Raw genomic sequence first — 21,290 nt, forward strand, 5'->3', positions numbered from 1 at the left:
GCTGTTAATAAAATATATTCAATAGGGCTCTTCTCTCTTAGAAAAGGAGTTATAAATATGTTGAGGGATAAGTGGGTAAAACACTGGAAGACAACAGAAGGCTGTCAAACACACAACCACTGCAGGAGGCACTGGAGAGATACAGTTCTCACAAGCCTGTATTTGTGGTGTGCTAGGAAGCCTTGTACATAGGATTGCCATCTGACTAGGGAAAATGAACAACCCAGCTTGCCTTGCTCTTGTTCCTTTAGCATCAGCTTGTTGTCTGCGTTTTACTGCTGTTCAGAAATAGGAGAAGTGGAGTGAATAACACATAAACTATACATTGACTGTTAGTAATTTTATGAAGTGAGCTTGTATAAAATATAATAAACTGGTATTCGATTCACAACACCTTAATCTATTGTTTTTGCTAAAAACCTATTATGAAATTAGTAATGATATCTCTTTAACATGGGAATCACACATTTACCATCATCCTCAGTACCACCCACATACAGTTATATTTATAGTACTCTTCCTAAAATACATACACCCCTGCTTAATATATTTTATTTAAAGACTAAAAACTCTTTGTTGCCCACCAAATGCATTTCTTGAGCAAAACAGAATGAAGACATGCAGCTTGAATTGTAGAGATGCCATATAACCTCTCTATTCCTTTGCTCAAGCAGGATCAGCATCTTTTTAACCAGCCACTGTAGCTATACTTCTAACAAGAGCATGATTTGCAGCATTAACGGGCATTAATGTTTATCTTCATGCTGCAAAAGGTTTACCTGGTTATTTGTGCATGTCAGATTTTCTGCCTTACAGTAAATATGAGTTCTGTAAAAAATGTCTCTCGTCCACTACCTGGCCAAATAGGAAGAAATGTCACAAGGTCTCCAGCAGGCAACCAAGATCAGGGCAAGTTAGAGTAGAGAATCAGGGTTGCCAACAGGCCTGGAGAAAATTGTCCTCTCCCTTTCATAGAGGTTTAATGTGTTGAAATGTACAACTTGAGCAAAATATAACCTCTTTGCATATAGCAAAAGTATAGGTATGATTTCCCTGATCAGATCAGCTCAGTAGGTATAAAAGGAAGGTATTGCTATGGAGAAAGTGACTTTGAATACAATTAACATGGTTACCTGCAATGTTTTGTATGCTAAAACATCAAAACAGAAAATCAAAACATTTTTTTGTTTTATATGGCATTCTCTTAGGTTATTTATGCAGGGGAAGTTTGTGTTTGGTTTGCTGCACAGTTTTCTGATCCGAATTCTCAAACATCATAGCATGAGGGCTCCCCCCCCCCGCTCCGAAGAAATTCCAGGAATACCTTGTGATTAATTATGCATCCCCAGTGAATCACAGAGCTTCTGAGTCCCTCCTCCTGAAAATGCAGCTTTGTTGCAGTTTACTTGGAGGGGGTGGGTCAGCTCTTAAAGAGACTGCTCCTTGTTTGTACATGGGCCTTTGCAAAGCTGGGTATACCTCCCCTCCTTTCTTCAACAGCTCCCTGCCAGGAGCTGCCTTCCAGCCTCTCTTTGGTTGGTGTCTTCCTGCGTATTTCATGAAGGTTTCACTCACACTTTTGTGCTTCGCTTTGAGGGAAGGGGTTGGATGGGAGGGACAGACATGTGGGAGAAGCCAGAATTCTGCCTCGAAGCAGAATTTAAATTTGTTAACAGCATCCTAGAACTGTGGAGGAAGAACGAGGAGGGAGTGAAGTAACTTCTAAAAGTTGGTACCGTATATACTCGTGTATAAGCCGACCCTCATATAAGCCAAGGTGCCTAATTTCACCCCAAAAATGGGGAAAAATTAGGCACCCGCATATAAGCCGAGGGTCGGCTTATACAACGCCCCTGCCCCGGGTCGCCCTCCCGCCTGGCCTCCTGGGCCCTCCAGACCGACCCCAGTGCCACCCCTCCTGGGCCCTCCAGACCCACCCCGACCCCAGCGCCACCCTAGGGGGGGAGGGGGAAGAGCCCCTGAACCCCCTACTTACTGGAAGAGGTGGGAGGAGGAGGCCCGCTGATCAGCTGGAGGAGGCAGCGGAGCCCTCCCAGCGCTCGAGCCAGAGGTGGCGGGGCCCTGCCTGCGGTCAGGCAGGCCCCGCTGGCCGCTTCCAGGCCTCCCAGAGGGCATGTGGGACAGCGGTGGCGGCGGTAAGTTCCTCTTCCCTCCTTCCCCCCTCCCTCCCCCTCCCCCCTACCGTATTGACCCGCGTATAAGCCGAGTTTGGTTTTTTCAGCCCTTTTTTTGGGCTGAAAAACTCGGCTTATACACGAGTATATACGGTAAAATCATGAAAAATGCAAAGGAAGCCTCGAAGCAGTCCAGCAGGGATCACAAGCTAAATACTCATGCATAAATGGCCATAGTGATCCCTCCTTCCTGCCCTTTGTTTTAATTCTTGTTTTTATGTTTTTGCATGTGTATTTTTGTTTGGTTTTAAAGATTTTAAGGTTGGTTTTTATTATGTATGTTTTTAATCCGTTAGCTGTCTTGGGGGCCCCAATGAGGCCAGAAAGGTGGGGTATAAATTTTATAAATAAATAAAAACAAATATTATTTATTAATAAAGGGATATATTAAAATCATGTGTGCTGCACTTTCTCCTTACTGTGCTTTTTTTTGCTTTGAAATATGTGTTTTTCCTTCCAACTTTAATCCCATGTTTATTAGCCTTCTTTTCTCCTCCCTTTTACATAAAGTTAAGGTTGTCAATGAAGAAGTTGAAACGCTTCAAGATTTTCCATTCCTTGGCTCCATCATCAACCAAAAGGGAAACTACAACCAAGAAATCAGAAGGAGATTGAGACTGGGGAGGGCAGACATGAAGGAGCTAGAAAAAATTCTTAAGTGTAAGGATGCATCCCTGGTGACCAAGACCAAATTAATTCATGCCATTGTATTCCCCATTACTATATATGGGTATGAAAGTTGGCCAGAGAAGAAACTTGACAGGAACAAAGTTGATTCATTTGAAATGTGGTGTTGGAAGAGAGTGTTATGGATACTGTGGACCACCAAAAAGACAAATAAGTGGATTCTAGATCAAATCAAGCCTGAACTCTCCCTAGAAGCGAAAATGACCAAACTGAGACTATCTTACTTTGGTCACGTTACGAGAAGACAAGAGTCACTGAAAAAGACAACATTGCTAGGAAACTTTGAAGGAAGACCCAACATGAGATGGATTGACTCAATAAAGGAAGCCATGGACCTCAGTTTGCAAGACCAGAGCAAGTCGATTAATGATAGGGTTGTCATGAGTTGGAAGTGACCTGACAGCACTTAACACACACATTTTGTAAAACCTCCTTACTTCTGACATAATGTTTGTATTTCTATATAATGTTTTGAAAAATCATATAAATATGATTGCTTTCCAGTGTTTTTTGCAATGAACTCCAGTGTTCCAGATTCTTAGAAAAGTCTTTGCAAAGCATTATGGTACTGTGCAAAGATCTTTTGTATTAATAACAGTTATGGGGTATTGACTTAAAAACTGTAATGTTTGCTTTAACACAGCTTAAAAACTGGAAACACCAACAATTAATCTAAGTGCTCTCTGCAATTTATTGCTGATGCAGAAATGATTAGCTGGCAGATGAGTCAGGGCTCAGAATTTATGTTACACTTATAGCTCTTAAGCAGAGCAACAGCATAAGCATCAGTAATGTAGTGCAAAATAAAATGCCAGCTGCTCCTTGGATGTTGAAATCCAGAGTAATTTCCTAGTCTACAGAGCTGTGATTCAGCAGTTGTCCTTATAGGAGGATTTCAACGATCCTCTCTAGAACATCAGTCTTTAACAACCAACAACGCTTCCTTTACATCTCTGTCAAATAGGCTGCAAAAGAGTGACAGACCCTAGGTCATCCAGTGTGTGGCCAAAAGCCAAAGCCTCCTGAGTCCTCTTTATTTAGATATTTATACCCTGCATAAGAAACTTACATTAACATATTTTGGATACTTCCCTGCACCAGTTATGTTCTTTAGGTTCCCTCCCTTAGGACTCTCCATAAAACTACATCGTGATCACTCTCTTTTTCAGTGATGTGCCCAGGCCATGATAGTGGTCTGCCAGGAAAGCATGTAAGGCAGTCTTGTTCCAGTGTTGGCGGGCGGGGGGACTGTGAGTTTTCTGATCCTATGTGTTTCAATTTGTGTGTGTTTAAAATTTGAATGCTTTTAAATTTGTAATTTGTATGTTTTAATCTTTTCCAGTTTTGTTAATTGAACTGTCATTTATGTCCTCAAAACTTGGTTACTGCATTGTTTGCCATTGAATACAAGGTGATTAAGTAGGACAGAAATGTTTTATATAAATTCTGTTCAGAAATAGACAGGAGAAACAGAAAAATGTCCTTTGTTCCTCGTTTAACTTGTGCAGGCCAGCCACTCTTTAATGAACATACTAAACAGGCAACCATATGCAGGGACACTTACATTATATAAGTAGCCCAGCTTCTTGTGGTAGCAGTATTCAGGGGTGTGTACTAGTGAAGTATCCTGCAAACAGGTGCTTCGAAAAAACTCCCTTAGCCTAAAATGGACCCAAATTTTTTCAAGAAAAAAAACCTGGAATACCCATTTACTAGTATGGGTATTTGGCTTATTTCAGGTTTCCCCAAAAAATCAGGTCCAATAAACCTGAACCCAAAATTTACAGATTTTTTTGTCAATGACACTACATCACATACAAAAACCATTGTGAGAAACAATGCGAATTGAGAGCATTTCAAGTTTAGATTTTAAAAGACTGCCCAGTGTAGATGTGGGCAATAGGAGTTGTCTTCTGAAAAAGTAATTGTGCCCTGGCTGTAGTTCCCTTAGGTCAGTCATGTCCAAAGTCCGGCCCGGGGGCCAATTGCGGCCCCCGGGCTGGTTTAATACAGCCCCCCAGACCGTTTTGCAGAGAGAGAAAAGGGGGCGCGTGGGGGCTGCTCCTGTGCTTTGCATCCCCGACCGAGGGGGCGACGCTTGGGAGGAGGGTCGCCTTGATTGGCTGTCTCAGCCCCCCCCCGGAATGAAGGCCAGCGAGTCTGAAACCCTAGAGAGGCCACTTCCTTCTTACTCAGAGCCCGTGCGTGGGGACGCGGCCTTTGTTGTTTTGACGCGTGGAAAAGCAGCAGCAGCTCCTCCCGAGTGGGTCAAGGGGGATCCTGAGGATGGGTTGGGGGGGACTCGAGGGTGGGAAAGGTGGTGGGGGGGAAGGGAAATGCAAGGGAGGTCAGAGGCCGGCCCCAATCCAGGAGAGGAAAAACACCCCCCACACACACCGAAAAGCCTGGGAGTGGGGGGGCTGCTCCGTCTGGCTCTCCTTTTTCCTCCTTCCTCTCTGCAGAAGGCTGGGGTGGGGGAGAGATGCAGTCCCTTCCCTGCATTGCGGAGGCCTCACGAGGGATCCAGATTTGCAGGGTGGGTGGGAGGGAGGAGGGGAGAGATTGGATGGGTCTTGAGTGGGGGGATTGTGAGTCAAGAAAAGGCAGGGGAAAGAGGGGGCTGGATTTGGGGGCAGGGAGTGTTTGGAGTCAGACCCCCCCAGCAGGTTCTCTCCAAGGCAAGTGGCTGCTTCGAAAGAAGGGATGGGGTGGGGAAAATAAATGAGGTGCGTTCAGACGGGGCCGAGTCTGCAGAGGACACCCGTGTTCATTCCGAAGGTCAAAGCCCCGAGCAGAGAGCAAAGAGGTCAGAAGGAAAGAAGAAGGGAAGAGTTGGTTTTTATATGCCCACTTTCTCTACCACTTAAGGGTGGCTTACAATCGCCCTCCCCTTCCCCTCCCCACAACAGATACCCTGTGAGGTAGGTAAGGCTAAGAGAGCTGTGACTAGCCCAAGGTCACCCAGCTAGCTTTGTGTGTAGGAGCGGGAGAAACAAATCCAGCTCACCAGATTAGCCTCCACCGCTCATGTGGAGGAGTGGGGGAATCAGACGCGGTTCTCCAGATCAGACTCCACCGCTCCAAACCACCGCTCTTAACCATTACACACCGCTGGCTCTCATGGGGAGAAAAACTCCACATTCCTTACTGCACGGGAGATGTCAGAGTGTTTGAATCTTGGACTCCATGAGAATGAAAACCAGTTTATTTCCTGGCTCAGATGAGGGGAAGACAGAATACCCCCAGCATGGTTCAAGGGAGAGAGTCGACAGTCCCAGAGAGGCACATGAGCGGGCGGGGGGGAGGAAGAGTTCCTGCTCCCTCCCTACAGACGGAAGGTTGGAGATTTAGAAGCTGGGGGGCATCCGGTGAGCTTAAAGGGGTTTTGGGAAAAGGAAGGAATGTAGCCATGGTTTTTTGTGGTGCAGTCTGTGGTTATGGGCATAATAAGTATGCCATTTGCAATAAACTTTGCATAAAATAATTAAATTAATTAAATGCAAATTAACTAAGAATGTCAGGCAAAATGGTCGGCCCTCACACATGTTCACTTCATCAAATCTGGCTCTCTTTGAAAAAAGTTTGGACACCCCTGCCTTAGGTGTTGATGTTGTATTAGGAACTGGAATTCTGGTTGAAAGGAGTGGCATTGGTGACTCATCAGCACAAACTCTTACAGCAACTGGTACTGTTTCCATCTGGGTACAGGCAAATTTCAGGGCACCTTGAACCTAGCTACATTATTGTTTGATAACATGAATGATTGGTGGTAAAAAGAGACTGCAACAGGTTTTAAAAAGGAGAAGAAAAGCTTTGAAACAGTTAGGAACTCTTCTTATTTTGCCTTAAATTGTTATCTCAAGAAAAAGCAGGCGGATTAGCAGTTATCCAGGACGCACCACCAGAACTCCTTGCTTTATAGAAAACAGTGTTGTTTAATTTACAGTGCACAGATAAAAGACAAACCGTCACGTACACTTCTCTCCACCAAACTTCCCAACAGAGTTAGTTACATAGGCTTATATACAAAACTCCACCTGAAACCAATAAGGCTACCTGCAGACCTGGCCACAGTATTACATCATTCTTACTGCTTCAAACCGGTTAGTTGCAGTTCACCCTAGAACCTGCAAGGCCATTGCTGCCTCTTGCATCATCCTAGATGCCTCTGATCTGACAGCTACCTGTCAGCTGTCTCTGTCAGATTATTATGGGCAACTTGTAACTGACAATAATATGTGTGAATGTTTGACAGGTCAGTTTTTATTACAGCCCATAGGCTGTTCAGAAGCAGGAAGAAAAACACCTTTATAACATTAATTACCTATGTAAAATCTCAGCATTCATTTTATGATAAGTATAGTTTAAGAGATAGAATTCGAGTAGATTACACACACAACGTTAACTCGGCCTGTATTTTCATTACAGAAACTTTGCCACAGACACAGTAGTTCTTTGGTCAACCCCCACCAGTAAGATTGTAAGAGTCTTCTGCTCAGAAAGCAGATCTGCTTGGAGAGCAACCCTGGAACACAGGTTCCAAATGTGTGACAGCCAGTGTGGTGTAGTGGTTAGAAAGGCAGAGTCAAATCAGGAAGACCCATGTTCAAATCCCCATTCTGCCATGGAAGCTCACTGGATGATCTTGGGCCAGTTACTCTCAGCTTAATCTACACCACAGGCTTGTTGTGAACATAAAATGGAGATAGGAGGGCCATGTATACTCTCCTGAGCTACTCAGAGGAAGGTTGGAATAAAACTGTACTAGGCAGATGGTTAACGCTACCTAAGGATCATCGCAATAAAGCACAGATTAGTGTGTTTACAGTTTATGCCTATTAATCAGAAGTAATTATATTTAATTGGGCATAATTCATAACTCCATGTCATGACCCTAGTATTCCTTGGAAGTCTCCTATCTAAATACTTGCCAGGGTTGACCCTGCTTAGCTTATGAGATCTGATGAGATTGGGCTAGCCTGGGCTATCCACGTCAGAGCAACTGAGGCATGTTAAATTTCTTTGGATTAAGCTGTGGTTAAGTATTTTGGTTTACATAGTAGTCCTCTGACAGGGGCTCCTGTGTTGTTGTTTTGACGTTAGGATCTACATAAATTGCCTCCTTTTATAAACAGCTGAGAAAAGCATTGCAAAGCAAACTTGCATGCAGGTGAGCAAGCAGGATGACTCAAGGTGATGGTACTTGGCAGCTTGGTCTTTATTCCTCTTCTCCCCTAGTGCTGTTTTAATAAGAGCATTTCACAAAGTGGACCTGTAATATTAGGAAAGTAAATGATTGCATTTCAAGATTGTCAAATACTGAAGTCAGAAGTAGTAAACACTACAAAGCTGCTGGGATACTGCATTGATATCACTGCTGCACTGGCCATAGTTGGAAGGATGTGATACAGCAGCCATGCTTCAAGGCCAAAGTTGGTTCCTAGTTCCTTATGTGTGAATCCAACCACAAATATTGATGATACTTTAAAAGTTCTACACCCCCAAAAAAGCTTTGGACTACCTGATTTATACATCAGGACTACCTGATTCATATATCCACCAACTCTGGGCTGGGGAAGAATCTATGTCTCTTTAGGCACAGTCAAGGCCTCTCATAGGTCAAGAGGGGACCAGGCCACTCCCATTTTTTGAGATCCATAGTGGCCTGGTGAAGAGACACAAATCTAAGGTTGTATGATGAATGTCATCTTCTGTCAGTCTTGCAGGGTATCTCTGTGACTGTATGTACTCCTTATTTGGAGATAATGTCAAAAGTTGAAATTTAAGGTCCTCTGTGAATGTGAGGCCTGGGCCAAATGTCCCCAGGTCAGTGATAGGCCTTGGGCACAGTCCCAGAGTCTGGGTGGTGGTGTCAGGGCCATAGCTGGGGGGGGGAGGCGAGGAGGGCAGCCAGCGCTCCTGTGGTATGCAGAGAGAGAGAACTGCCTTCCGCCAGAATACTGATTGCTATTGCTTCTAAATTGAAAAAAAGAAAAATCTTAAATTGGAAAATCTGCAGTTACAGCTAAGACAACTAGAAGAAACCCATCATCGTTCAGGGAATAAATAAGACTTACTGAAGATTTCTAGTCTGAAAAATGAAACAGAAAGGCTTGAAACAGAAGAAATGCAAAAGCTCAGATTTGTAAAACACGAGTATTTTGAACAAGCAAATAAACCAGGTAGATTTCTAGCAAATGTCTTAAAAAACAGAGTCGGTCAAAAGAAGAATCATGGCGGTGGATAAGAACAGACAATTGACTAATAAGGAAGAAGATATTCAAGAGGTCTTCAAAGACTATTATACCAAACTATATCAAAACAATGACACACCTCAAGTAAACCTATACAATCAGCAAACCTAAAAGAGTTTGAGGAAGAAGACCATCCAATTTTAAATCAGAAAGTTACAATACAAGAAATAATGGATGCCTTCAGAAAATGGAAACTACACAAATCACCAGGCCCAGATGGACTAACAGCGAGTTGTTATAAAAAAAAATGGACAACATTTTGATTCCACAATTACAAAAAGTCTTTAATGATTTACTACAAGAAGGCAAAATCCCGGAAACGTGGAAAGAAGCACAATTTTCTCTGATCCCGAAGGAAGAACAAGAAAAGGCTTCTCTATGGGCATACAGACCAATTTCTCTTTTGAATGTGGATTACAAAATTTTTGCATTGATTTTGACTGAAAGCTTGAAGAGGTGTATTCCAAAGACAATACATCCAGATCAAACTGGGTTTATTCCGAAAAGACAATTACAGGACAATGTCAGAGTGGTATTAGCAGCAATTAATTACACAAAGAAAAAGAAAGAAGCAGTAGCGATGACATTTCTGGATGCAGAGAAAGCCTTTGACGACGTTTCCTGGAACTTTCTTCAAAAGATACTACAACAGCTAAATTGTGGTAACCAATTCTTGAAGGCAGTAAATGCCATATATACGACTCAAAGTGTGAGATTGCTGATAAACGGGATGTTAACTGATCAGGTAAAGATACAAAAAGGAACAAGACAGTGTTGTCCACTGTCACCATTATTGTTTAACTTGGCTATGGAGATACTTGCAAACAAGATAAGATTAGCCTCAAAGATAGGACTAAAGTATGAAGATCAAGAATATAAAATAAGAAGATATGCAGACGATGTGGTGCTAATATGCCGGAATCCAAAGAAATCAATGAAGCAAATCAAGCAGCAAATTGACTTGTTCAGTTATTATTCTGGATACAAACTCAAAAAGAAAACAAATATGATTCTTTATAATGTTTCGGCTGAAGTGAGGGCAGATATTCAGAATACTTGCCAATGTTTAACACCGAAGAGACACGTTAAATATTTGGGTATAAAAATACCTACTGGAACAGACACACTTTTTGATTTAAATTATAAGGAAGTATGGACTATATACAAAGACTGAAGCAGAGAAAGCCTGCGGAATTTGAACTCATGATCACTAAAGCACAAGACCATCTTTTGTCAAAAATATACAAGATGTTGTCGGCTTCAGAAACTGCATCGGAGCAAGTGAAGACCTGTATGGTGAAGTGGATGCAGAACTTCAGAGAAATGATTCCAATGCAGACTTGGAAAAGAATGTGGAAGGTAGAAATTAAATTCTCAAGATCACAAGCAGTAAAGGAGAACTGGTATAAAATGTTTTACAGATGGCATTATGCTCCGAAAGACTTACAGAAGATAAATCCAACCAAGCTAACTGCTGGAAATGCTCAGAGACGGAAGGAACTTTTTTCCACCAATGGTGGACATGTAAAAAAACTCAAAAGTACTGGAAGTTAATACATAAAGTGATACAAGAGTTGACACAAATGAACTTTGAATGAGAACCCAAGTATTTTTTACTGGAAATAATACCAACTCAAATTCAGTTGAAGTGCAAGGAGCTATATCAATATGCGATGACAGCAGCAAGAACCGTGTTTGTGATGAAATGGAAGGACAGGGAGATACCTGACTTAACAATGTGGATTACAAAAATGCTTCAGCCTTACTTCAATATAAGATGATCGATGAACATAAACAAAGATGGCAATCCTTTTATGACAGATTCTCGTGATTCTTTTTTGATTATATGTAATAGTATTAACCAGATACTGAAAGATAATAAAAGAGCCAGGATTACTTAGAAGTTAAAAGTAACGTAACATGTATGATAGATGAAATGGCAAAAAGGGTGTTTTGAAGCAGTAGAAATAGTATTAGAAACTGAAAAGTTTAATTATGGTATCCACAATTAATAACAGTAGATAATTGAGAAACAACGGAACATATGTAGTCATTTTAGTGGAATCAGCAAATGCTTTATACAAGAACAGAAATAGGGTTTAATTAAAGAAATGATGAAGGTTGTGGTCGTGCCAGAGGAAATGATGTATATCTCTCTTTTATTCTTTTCCCCCTTCCTATTTTTTCTCTTTCTGTATCCTCAAAAATTTAATAATATATATATATATTTAATAAAAAGAACTGCCTCTCCTACAGGAGGTAAGCCAACAAACAGCAGAATAGGCTAATAAACACACCAGTAGTAATGATGAGAATAATAGTATATTACAAATCCAACTATTCAAACATACAAAATATACAATCGTGTAACAACCAGGTATAAACCTATAAATCCACTATAGGGAAACAACATGAGTCCAACACAATGCTATAGGATTTCAAAGCTTGTCCAGTGTTGTTCACAATCTTGCCAGGATACAATCAAGTTGTCAAATAGAAAGTGGTAGCATTTCCACTCATCAAACATAGGCAGAGGAAAGTTCATAAACCCATTAAATCAAAGGCAGGGATCCGGTATTCATCCTGTTTCGAAAGGCCTCTTCATCAGGGTTCACTGATAAAACAAATCATTATGCCAGTGAAGAAAATATTGACCAGTATTGAGATATAAGTATAACTAAGGAGGGAACCATGCACCTACAAAATAACTAGCCTAATATAAGAACCTACAACATACATATAGTAACCATATTAACAACAATATTAATACAACATGCCAAGTAACATTATGTATACTCACACACTGACTACATAATAGCTAGTTCTGTGTTGAATGGAACAGCAACGTTCTCTAACCCAAAGTAAGCCAGTCAGGAGCTAAAAAGCCTTCCTGCTGTGATGCACCTGTGCACATCAGGGCAGACTGACCCAGCATTTCTACCTTAAAGGAACCTTATCAAAATTTTATATAAAGCAAGCTAAATCTGATGTAGTATTGAGGCCATGAGGATGTAACGTATTAAATATGTGTATACAGGAGGAGCAGGCCGGATAGGAGAGGCAGTTCTGCCACCCTTTCTGCATGCCACAGGGGTGCCAGTTTCCCTCCTTGCCCCCCTAGTTACGGCCCTGGGGGGGTGTATTATAAAGGGTGTCCCAAAGCTTGTTTTGGAGTGCAGCTGCTCGCTCATTTCTTAATGTTCATTTGTCCTGTTGGCACCCATTTGGGAGCAGTTATCACTCAAACCTGGCTGTGGACTGGGGAACAGCATAGGTTTCATTGCCTGGCACAGCCGTACCCCCCCCCCCATGAGTTTGGGGGGTGTATGATTTAGGGTGTTCCAAAACTTTTAAAAGTGCTCCTACCCCTCCTGAAACTCCACCCTCGTCAGACTCCACCTTCAAATCTCCAGGAATTTCCTAACCTGGAGTTTGTCACCCTGCCGAGTCTCTTTTCTGCTGTTTGCCTTCGGGGAAAATACGGCCAGCAACAAGACTGAATCGCCCTCCGTCTCTTTTATGGCCCCTCTTTAAATTTTACGATCCACGTTATGGGACAAGACTGGTGGTTGCCCTTAAAGGCAAAATAGGCTTGGGTTATTAATTACAGTCATGCTAGGAAAAGTTGAGGGCAGCAGGAAAAGAGGAAGACCCAACAAGAGATGGATTGACTCAATAAAGGAGGCCACAGCCTTAATTTGCAAGATCTGAGCAAGGCTGTCAAAGACAGGACATTTGGGAGGACTTTCATTCATAGGGTCGGCATGAGTCGGAAGCGACTGGACGGCACTTAACACACACAGATTAATTACTTCGCAAGTGGGTCCTGTATTAAGTGCCGTACATTTAGATGTGGGCCCCAGTTTTCAAAAGCCCAAGAATCATTACCCCAGGGGTGGGGAATGTCAGGCCTGGGGGCCGTATAAGGCCCGCAAAATCATTTGGTCTGGCCCTTCGTGGGTCCTGGCAGATCTCTAGCTCAGAAGGATCTAAGACTGGCGATCCGCCCCCTCCTGCCGCAAGGAATAGCCTCTATTCAAGGTGGATGTTTGTTTTGCCAAGAAAAGGAATCTTCTTTCCCCCTTGCAGAAGAGTCATTAGCTATGAAGCTGTTAGGACCACCCAAGAAACTATGTTAACCCTTTCCCACCTGAGCTGTGGAGAAATGTATTTCCTCTGCACTAAGAGAGGGCTGGGGGCAGCAGTGGCGACAATGGAGGGGTTAAAGGGGGCAGGGCCAGAATGTGCGGCCCGCGAATGATGTTATAAATATCCAAATGGCCCTTGGCAGAAAAAAAGGTTCCCCACCCCTGCATTACCCTTTTGTCCTGGCCAGTGGAGTCAGCTTCCTTTTGAAGCTAGCTGACGCGCCCCTTGGTTTATGCAGGGCGGGAAGGAAGAAGAATGCAGAGGCAAGTCCCTCCCAGGCCGTGACCAGGCAAGCCGGGGAAACCCAATGAGAAGCAGCAACTTGCTTCCTCCCAGGGTGTTGGCTCTTTCGTGCGATCCCGGGTTCACGTCGTCTCGCTCCTCCCAGAATCCGCCCTTGGAAGAGAAGAGCCCAATTGTGCTTTCTGGCAGCCCATCGGATTGCCGCCTCCCCATCATCCTCGTGGTCTTTCTCTGCGCTTCTGCCTCCCGCTTTATTCCCCTTTCCTTCTCTAACCCCCGTCCCCCGTCTACCATGTTTCGTTTCCTGCGAGGCTTTGCCCTCCCGGAGGCGGCTTGCGAAGCGGCCGAAAGCAATTCGAGGTACGAGCGCCTCTTCAAGAAGCTGGACCTGAACGAAGACGGCCGAGTGGATATTGCCGAGCTGCAGGCCGGCCTGAAAACCATGGGCATCCCCTTGGGGGATGACGCGGAGAAGGTGGGTGCGAGGCTTCAGAGCTGCGGGGGGGGGGGCGAGACCGGTCCTCGAGCCCACTGCGTTGCTGCCGTGCAGACTCCAGAACAGTTTGCAGAGAACAGCTGGAGGCGGATTAGCCCAGTCATGGTTTGATAGCAGCCGTAAACAGCATAGCGATCCAGCTATCCAAACGTGCAGTTGGTATAACCGGTTGGGCTTGTTGACTTTTTAGTTGTTGTTTTTTTGGGGGGGTGGGGGTGGGGGAATCGAACTTGTTCTGGATGAAGCGTACAGCCTAGATTCCACTCCGCCCTTAGTTTGCCGTCTTGATTTAAAACACAGTGGGTCGCCGTGTTAGTCTGTCTGCAGTAGTAGAAAAGGGCAAGAGTCCAGTAGCACCTTAAAGACTAACAGGAATATTTTCTGGTAGGGTATGAGCTTTCGTGGCTCACAAAAGCTCATACCCTACCAGAAAATATTCTTGTTAGTCTTTAAGGTGCTACTGGATTCTTGCCCTTTTCTTCTACTTGATTTAAAACAGTTTGCCACTTCCTATTCCTGTAATAATAACCACGTGCCAAGTTTAGGTGATCAATTTAGGGTTTCAATGGATCTGTGCTGTGCAGATGGGCACTCAGTGAGGGGTTTGCTTTCCAGTGTTGCTAAAGGCTCATTTCACAACTGTTTACTATAGTGCTACAAAATATCTGAGTAAGGTTCCAACCCTCAGTGTATTTTATAGTGAAACTACATAATATGGGAATGGGTACCCAAAGCCTGAAACAGGAATCCTGTATCTCTTTCCCTGCTAGCAGTAAGTAACAGAGTATGTGTGACAATGTTACCACGTTTTAAGTCCCCTCTTCCTTCACACCTCATTTGAGTGCTCTCTTTTGCTACATGAGGGAAGGACGTGGAAGTGTGGGATTATTTTCATCAGCAATCACAGCATCTAACTACAACACCGTGTAGTTATGCCCTGAGGGTCAGCTAATACAACCATCAGTATGAAGTGATAAAGCTTCTGTGGAGCAATTTCTGCAGTATAACTGTGCTAGATCTCCTGGTGACCTGTCAGGGCCGTTTCCCACATCAAGGCAAACCTGGATGTATCAGTGTGTGTGTAGTCAGTGGGCAACTGCATTCAACTGTGGTTTCCTCTCAAGTGTAACTGTATGATGCACATGCTTATAAACCCATCTGTCACATTTATGCTCTGTCTTTGTATGTGTATGCTTTAAATATCTTAAATGTACACCCTAAAACGGTATATGAAATGACCTGTATGAATTATATGTTGAGAAAGAACATTCTGTGAAAGAAGCGAATATTTTAGGTCCTCAGATTTTGGTAGAAACTTACAGGAGTGGAAGTACCAGAGACAGCTCAAGGTATTTTGGTTCCTGAGGCAGAAAATCCAAGTGATAGCCCTCACAAACTACTGAAAATATAATAATAAATAAAGACTGCTTGCTGTTGATCGTGGGTAGTGCAGCATTTTTGCTTAGCAAATACAATTGTTGAAACTAGTATCAATGGAAATCTTAAATTCTTACTACTTTATATACTGATGTTACCAAACCTGTTGCACTGCACTGCTTTATGACACACATCATACATGTGTAGTATTAGGGTAAGGTGTGGTTTCTTTTCTGTCAGTGTTGTGAATTTACTCTCAGGTTAGGAATAGTGATGGGATCTGTGGGCCAAGCAACATTTTGGGTGTCTGTATTTATGTGGTGGAGGGTTGCAGCCACGTCTCTGTGCCTATCCGTTGGACATTTCCATTTGAAAGCTCCCCAGAACATGATAAAACATAATATAGTATGCTGAACTGGAAGCTCAAAATTAGAACAATGTTCACAACTGACTACTGAAAACTTGAACTGAATTTTCTTCTTACAAAATTGTTAGCTTTCCCCCCTAGCAGCTAACTACTCATTTACTTTACTCCATTACTTTGTTAATGCTCTTCTGAAAAATAGCTGAATGTACTGTTGGAGATACTAGATGTCGCTTGTCTGTGAGATAACGGGGGTGTGGTTTGTGTTTCACAACTGTAATTACATAATGTTACTATGGTCGCATAAGCGGCTCTTCTGGATAGCAAATGTTTGTCTTTGAACTAGTTCCAGAACTTGCTTCTATAAGTGGCCTTGGGCTTATTATTCTGAACCAGTAACTCAGGTTTACATGGACAAAGAAATCATATGAATGATGAATGTGCGGGGGGGAATGTTAGCATTTGTGTACGACTACTAGCTCAGCCTAGCTGACTTATAAACTGCTGCTACAGCTTGTGGCAGATCATTCCATAAAGAGCTACTATATTTTGTATGTCCTGAATTCCATCTTCTCCTTCATATTTGATACCATATTGACTATGTAAACAGTGTCACACACACCCCTCCCTTTTTTGGCTAGTTTTAACCCCCAGGTTAGGTAACAAAGAACCAATCAATAAAAATGCAATAAGCCATACGAACAATGAGCTAAGAATTATCTTTCAAAAGGGCAGCAGCCAACGTAACAGATGTGTGAATCCAACAGCAGCCAGAGGAGGATGGACCAAAGATTTAAAACTGCAAGCCCTGTTTACTTAAGGAATCAGAATGGTCTCTTAAAGAATGCCTGTTTGGTTGTACGCATGACACAGCAGCAAACTAGCCTAACTGCCTAATGCTACCACCACCAGAACAAACAAAAGTAGTTCTAGGTCCCCATGTATGCCCAAATATTAAGAGGGGGTACCCCTCTCAACATAACCTGTTCCTGGATCAGATGTATTCCCAATCAATAGTACTTCTGTTTTGATTAATTTTCAGTTTGTTCATTCTTGTCTAGACTGTTGCAGAGCCCCAAATATCAATTCCACCCTAGAATTAGGTGGAAAAGGCTGATGTCATCTGCATACTGGTAACACTTCACTCTAAATCTCCAGACAGTCTTCCCCAGTGGTTTCAAGTAGATTTCAAACAGCAGAAGAGATAAGATGAAAACTTGCAAGCACTCCAGGGTGTTGTAGCAATCCTTCACCACCACCAAATCCCACTATTTGCCAGAAACTATCTACTGTAACATAATACCGCCATCATCCCTGTCCTTTCTTAACAAGGTGATATCGAAGGCTGTTATGGTCAAGGGTATTGAAAACTGCTGAGAGAATCCTCTCTGCCTGTCCATTTTTCCTGTTGCAGGTTGTCCGCTAGAGTGACTAACGGTGCAGTCCTAAGCAGAGTTGTGCCCTTCTATGTAAGCTGAAGTCTGCATAGGATTGCACTGTAGAGCATGTTCAGTTCTCCAAACCAGTTTAATTTTGTATTCTGCCCTGCCTCCAAGTAGGTCAGAGCAGGACATGCTTAACAACTCAAGCACACTCTCATATTCAAGTAGTGACCAGATCTGGGCACGCGTTATTTTATTATTTATAATATTTCTTGCAGCTCAGTCCTCTTTAGGGGCCCATATAACTTTATGTATAATTGAGCTATCAGTTGCCTTTTTGTTTAAAACAAAACATGTTCAAGATGATATCCAAACCAAAACATAGAAACCCCATAATAGGAAGTGCATATGAGCCAGATGATGGCTGGCTATCTTACCCATAGGGTTTTCCACACATGATATGCCTGCAAACCTAGTTTTATTACAGGGTAAACTTGAAAGCCTGATCCTGGTTCTGGGATGAGTATGCCTGTGTGGTGCCTGTATTTCCAAGTTTGCTGTTCTCATACACAAATTATTTTTTAAATTAATTTGTATTGATTTATTTAACTTTATATATATCTTGTCTTTCTCTCAGTGGGGACCCAAAGCAGTTTCAATCTCCTCTCTTCCTTTTTTGTTTGTTACAACAACCCTGTGAGGTTGTTTAGGCTGACACTGGCCCATGATCACCCTGTAAATGTCCATGCCAGAGTGGGGATTTGAACCAGGGTCTCTCAGATCTTAGTCCAACACTGTAAACCATCATCACTCTGGAAGCTCAGATTGCTAACAGATGCAGTCCACACCACAGAGATGGGCCCAGAGCTAGAGCAAAAGACAAGTGGAATACATTGAAGTAATAATTGAAATAATCCTTCTTTCTGGAAGGTACAACTGCAAAAAATTTACAGCGGGCTGTGCTTGGTTGCTGATTTAAAGTTGTAGTGAGAAATGGAAGCACATTGAGACAGATAAAATACAGCCTTAATGATTTTAAAGAAAATATACAAATCTGTTCTCTGTAACTCCAGTTAAACCTATGCAGGAGTTAAAACACTGTGAACCTCATATAATCATGTAGAGATCTCATTTCCTTCATGTAGTACAGGGATGGCCAACTGGGCTAAATCCAGTGATAATCTCATATCCCTAACAAAATGATATGCAATGAGGAGAAAATGTTTTTGAAGTTTCAAGACTTATAGCTCTATTGAGTTTTTAGTGTAAAATGTAGGCAGTATTGATGTTTACATGTCATCAAGACAAATCTCTTAAGCTATGCTTTAATGTGCCCTTTCCTTTGACATGTGAGAGGAGTCAGTCTTTTATCATGCTTTTAGATATCTCTCTTTAAAGATGCAGTGTAGATTTTAAAAAGTGTGGAAATTGGGCAGTAACAGATGGATGTGGAGTACTGCTGACAAAATGTATGTTTTTTCCTGTAATGTTTACCATGTGGGAGTACTTTTGGAATTATTTCTATGAGGGAATGCTGACAATACTGTGCAGATCCTCAGACTCAGTTTAAGAGTCAGAGTGCTGTGTGTGTTAAGTGCCGTCAAGTCGCTTCCGACTCATGGCGACCCTATGAATGAAAGTCCTCCAAAATGTCCTATCTTTGACAGCCTTGCTCAGATCCTGCAAATTGAAGGCTGTGGCCTCCTTTATTGAGTCAATCCATCTCTTGTTGGGTCTTCCTCTTTTCCTGCTGCCCTCAACTTTTCCTAGCATGACTGTCTTTTCCAGTGACTCTTGTCGTCTCATGATGCTAGGAACCTGTTATCCCTCTTTTTAAAAGTTTTACTGAAAAATCCATGAGGAAAACCATGAGGAAAACCATGCAAGGAAAACCAGGGTTGCTGTGCAGAGGAAGGCACTGGCAAACCACCTCTGCTAGTCCATGAGGGATTTTTGGTTGGTGTATTGTGCAACCTAAACCTAAATAGGTTTACATCCATTGATTTAGAAGGGTGTAACTGTTTAGAATTGCACTAGCGGGGGGCTTATATTTTATAAATTTATGAATAGTGGGGAGACAGAGAGAGATTTCTCATAATACTAAAATTTGTATTATCCCATAAAATCAATTGAGAGAGTTTTCAGCAAAGATACAAGAAAGATCTTCTTTATATAATGCATAATGTCATTGTGGTATAGTGATAGAGTGTCAGATTAGGATCTGGGAGACCAGGTTCGAATCTCTTCTCTGCCATAGAAGCTTGTAGAATGACCTTGGACCAGTCACAGACTAGCCTCTCTGACAGGTTGTTGTGAGCTTAAAACAGAATTATTTTTAGCCACATATTAACCACTATTCCACATTGGCTTATTGGTACCAAGCCATGCATGGAGGTAATACACCCCTGAGTGTCAGACGGCCAATAATTTATGGCATTGCCCTGACCTGGATGGCCCAGGCTAGCCTGATCTGATCAGATCTCAGAAGCTAAGCAGGGTCAGCCCTGGTTAGTATTTGGATGGGAGACCACCAAGGAAAATCAGGGTTGCTGTGCAGAGGAAGGCACTGGCAAACCACCTCTGCTAGTCTCTTGCCATGAAAACACCCAAAAAGGGGTCGCCATAAGTTGGCTGAGACTTGACGGCACTTTACACACACACACTCTGGGAAACTGGCATTTAGCCCATGGATATGTGAAAGGTGTTGAGGTGTGCATTGCTATGGCCTCTAATTTTTAAATGGTGGGATTCAGTGGGGCTCATCCAAGAAGAAAAGGCTGTTGTTTGATTAAATTTGTTATTTGGTTTAATCCATTAAGCATTCCAAGAAACTGAACAGTTTTATTTATTGTGTGTAGAAATTACATATATGTTTCAGATAGTGGCGAACATACATCTTGGAAAGGGGTGTTGAGTCTATAAGGAACCTTTACTAACATTTCTTCAATATGCTTTTTTTTTAAAAACAGAAAATTTTCAAAGCTGGTGATACTAACCAAGATGGCAAGCTGGACATTGAAGAATTTATGAATTATCTTAAAGACCATGAGAAGAAAATGAAACTGGCATTTAAAAGTCTAGACAAAAACAATGATGGTAGGTTTTGGTTTGTATCCTCAGCTTCTGTTTGAAGGAGGGAAGCAAACTTCATTCAACCCTTCTGAGTTGCTTCTCTGTTCAAAATCCCCAAAACAACATACAAAAAAATACCAATATTAAGCAAAACAAGCCAAAAAGAAATCTCACATCATCATAAAAGATCTCTTTAAAGCTGTTTAAAATGTTAATTACAATAAAGGACACAAACTCTCAATGTCAAGTGTATTAGAAATTACGGATTCCGTGGACTGCCAAAAAAACAAATCAGTGGGTTATAGATCAAATCAAGCCTGAACTGACCCTAGAAGCTAAAATGACTAAACTGAGGTTGTCGTATTTTGGTCACGTCATGAGACGACAAGAGTCACTGGGAAAGACCGTCATGTTAGGAAAAGTAGAGGGCAGCAGGAAAAGAGGAAGACCCAACAAGAGATTGATTGACTCAATAAAGGAAGCCACAGCCTTCAATTTGCAAGATCTGAGCAAGGCTGTCAAAGATAGGACATTTTGGAGGACTTTCATTCATAGGGTCGCCATGAGTCGGAAGCGACTTGACGGCACTTAACACACACACAGAAATTATTATAAAGGGCCAGAAAACATGACCTATACTACTCCAGATGTGTGTGCGCTAATCTGTTCACTTCTGGAAGAGGAAGGGATAAAGTATTCCTCCAGGAAATCCTGCTGCTGCCTTTTATGGCTGTGGAATTGATTACCCACAAAGAACAGAATAATTACTTAGGAGTAAGCTTTCATGTGGTCATGTGAAACAGCAGGATGTGATGCTTACTCATCATAAGACCTCTTGTAGGAAAGGCACCAGCCAGTTGCTTGAAGTTAAACTTTTCCTGACCAGCAATTACGCATTCAGTATGGCACTGCAACAGAACAGCTGGCTGGAGTTCTCCTTTTAGCAGCAGACCTATAGAAATAAGTCTCTATGTGTTGAGTCTTCTGGTCAGAAAAGTTTACTCTTTTGAAACCATTTGCTAACTGGCTGATCTTCACCAGAAGCAGAACTACTGACAGTGAAGTGCTTTA

The 21,290-nt window shown here is 42.4% G+C and overlaps 1 protein-coding gene across 1 annotated transcript in view; it reads left to right on the top strand.

The window, feature by feature from the left end:
- The first annotated feature begins 13,820 nt into the window (after positions 1-13,820).
- Positions 13,821-21,290, top strand: part of SLC25A24 (solute carrier family 25 member 24) — a 36,839-nt gene continuing 29,369 nt past the window's right edge. The window contains exons 1-2 of the mRNA XM_056844270.1: positions 13,821-14,003; positions 20,117-20,243. Coding sequence (XP_056700248.1) covers positions 13,821-14,003; positions 20,117-20,243 — 310 coding nt within the window. The remainder of the gene's footprint in view (positions 14,004-20,116; positions 20,244-21,290) is intronic.

Source organism: Euleptes europaea, chromosome 2, assembly GCF_029931775.1.
Source record: "Euleptes europaea isolate rEulEur1 chromosome 2, rEulEur1.hap1, whole genome shotgun sequence".
Taxonomy (NCBI): Eukaryota; Metazoa; Chordata; class Lepidosauria; order Squamata; family Sphaerodactylidae; genus Euleptes; species Euleptes europaea.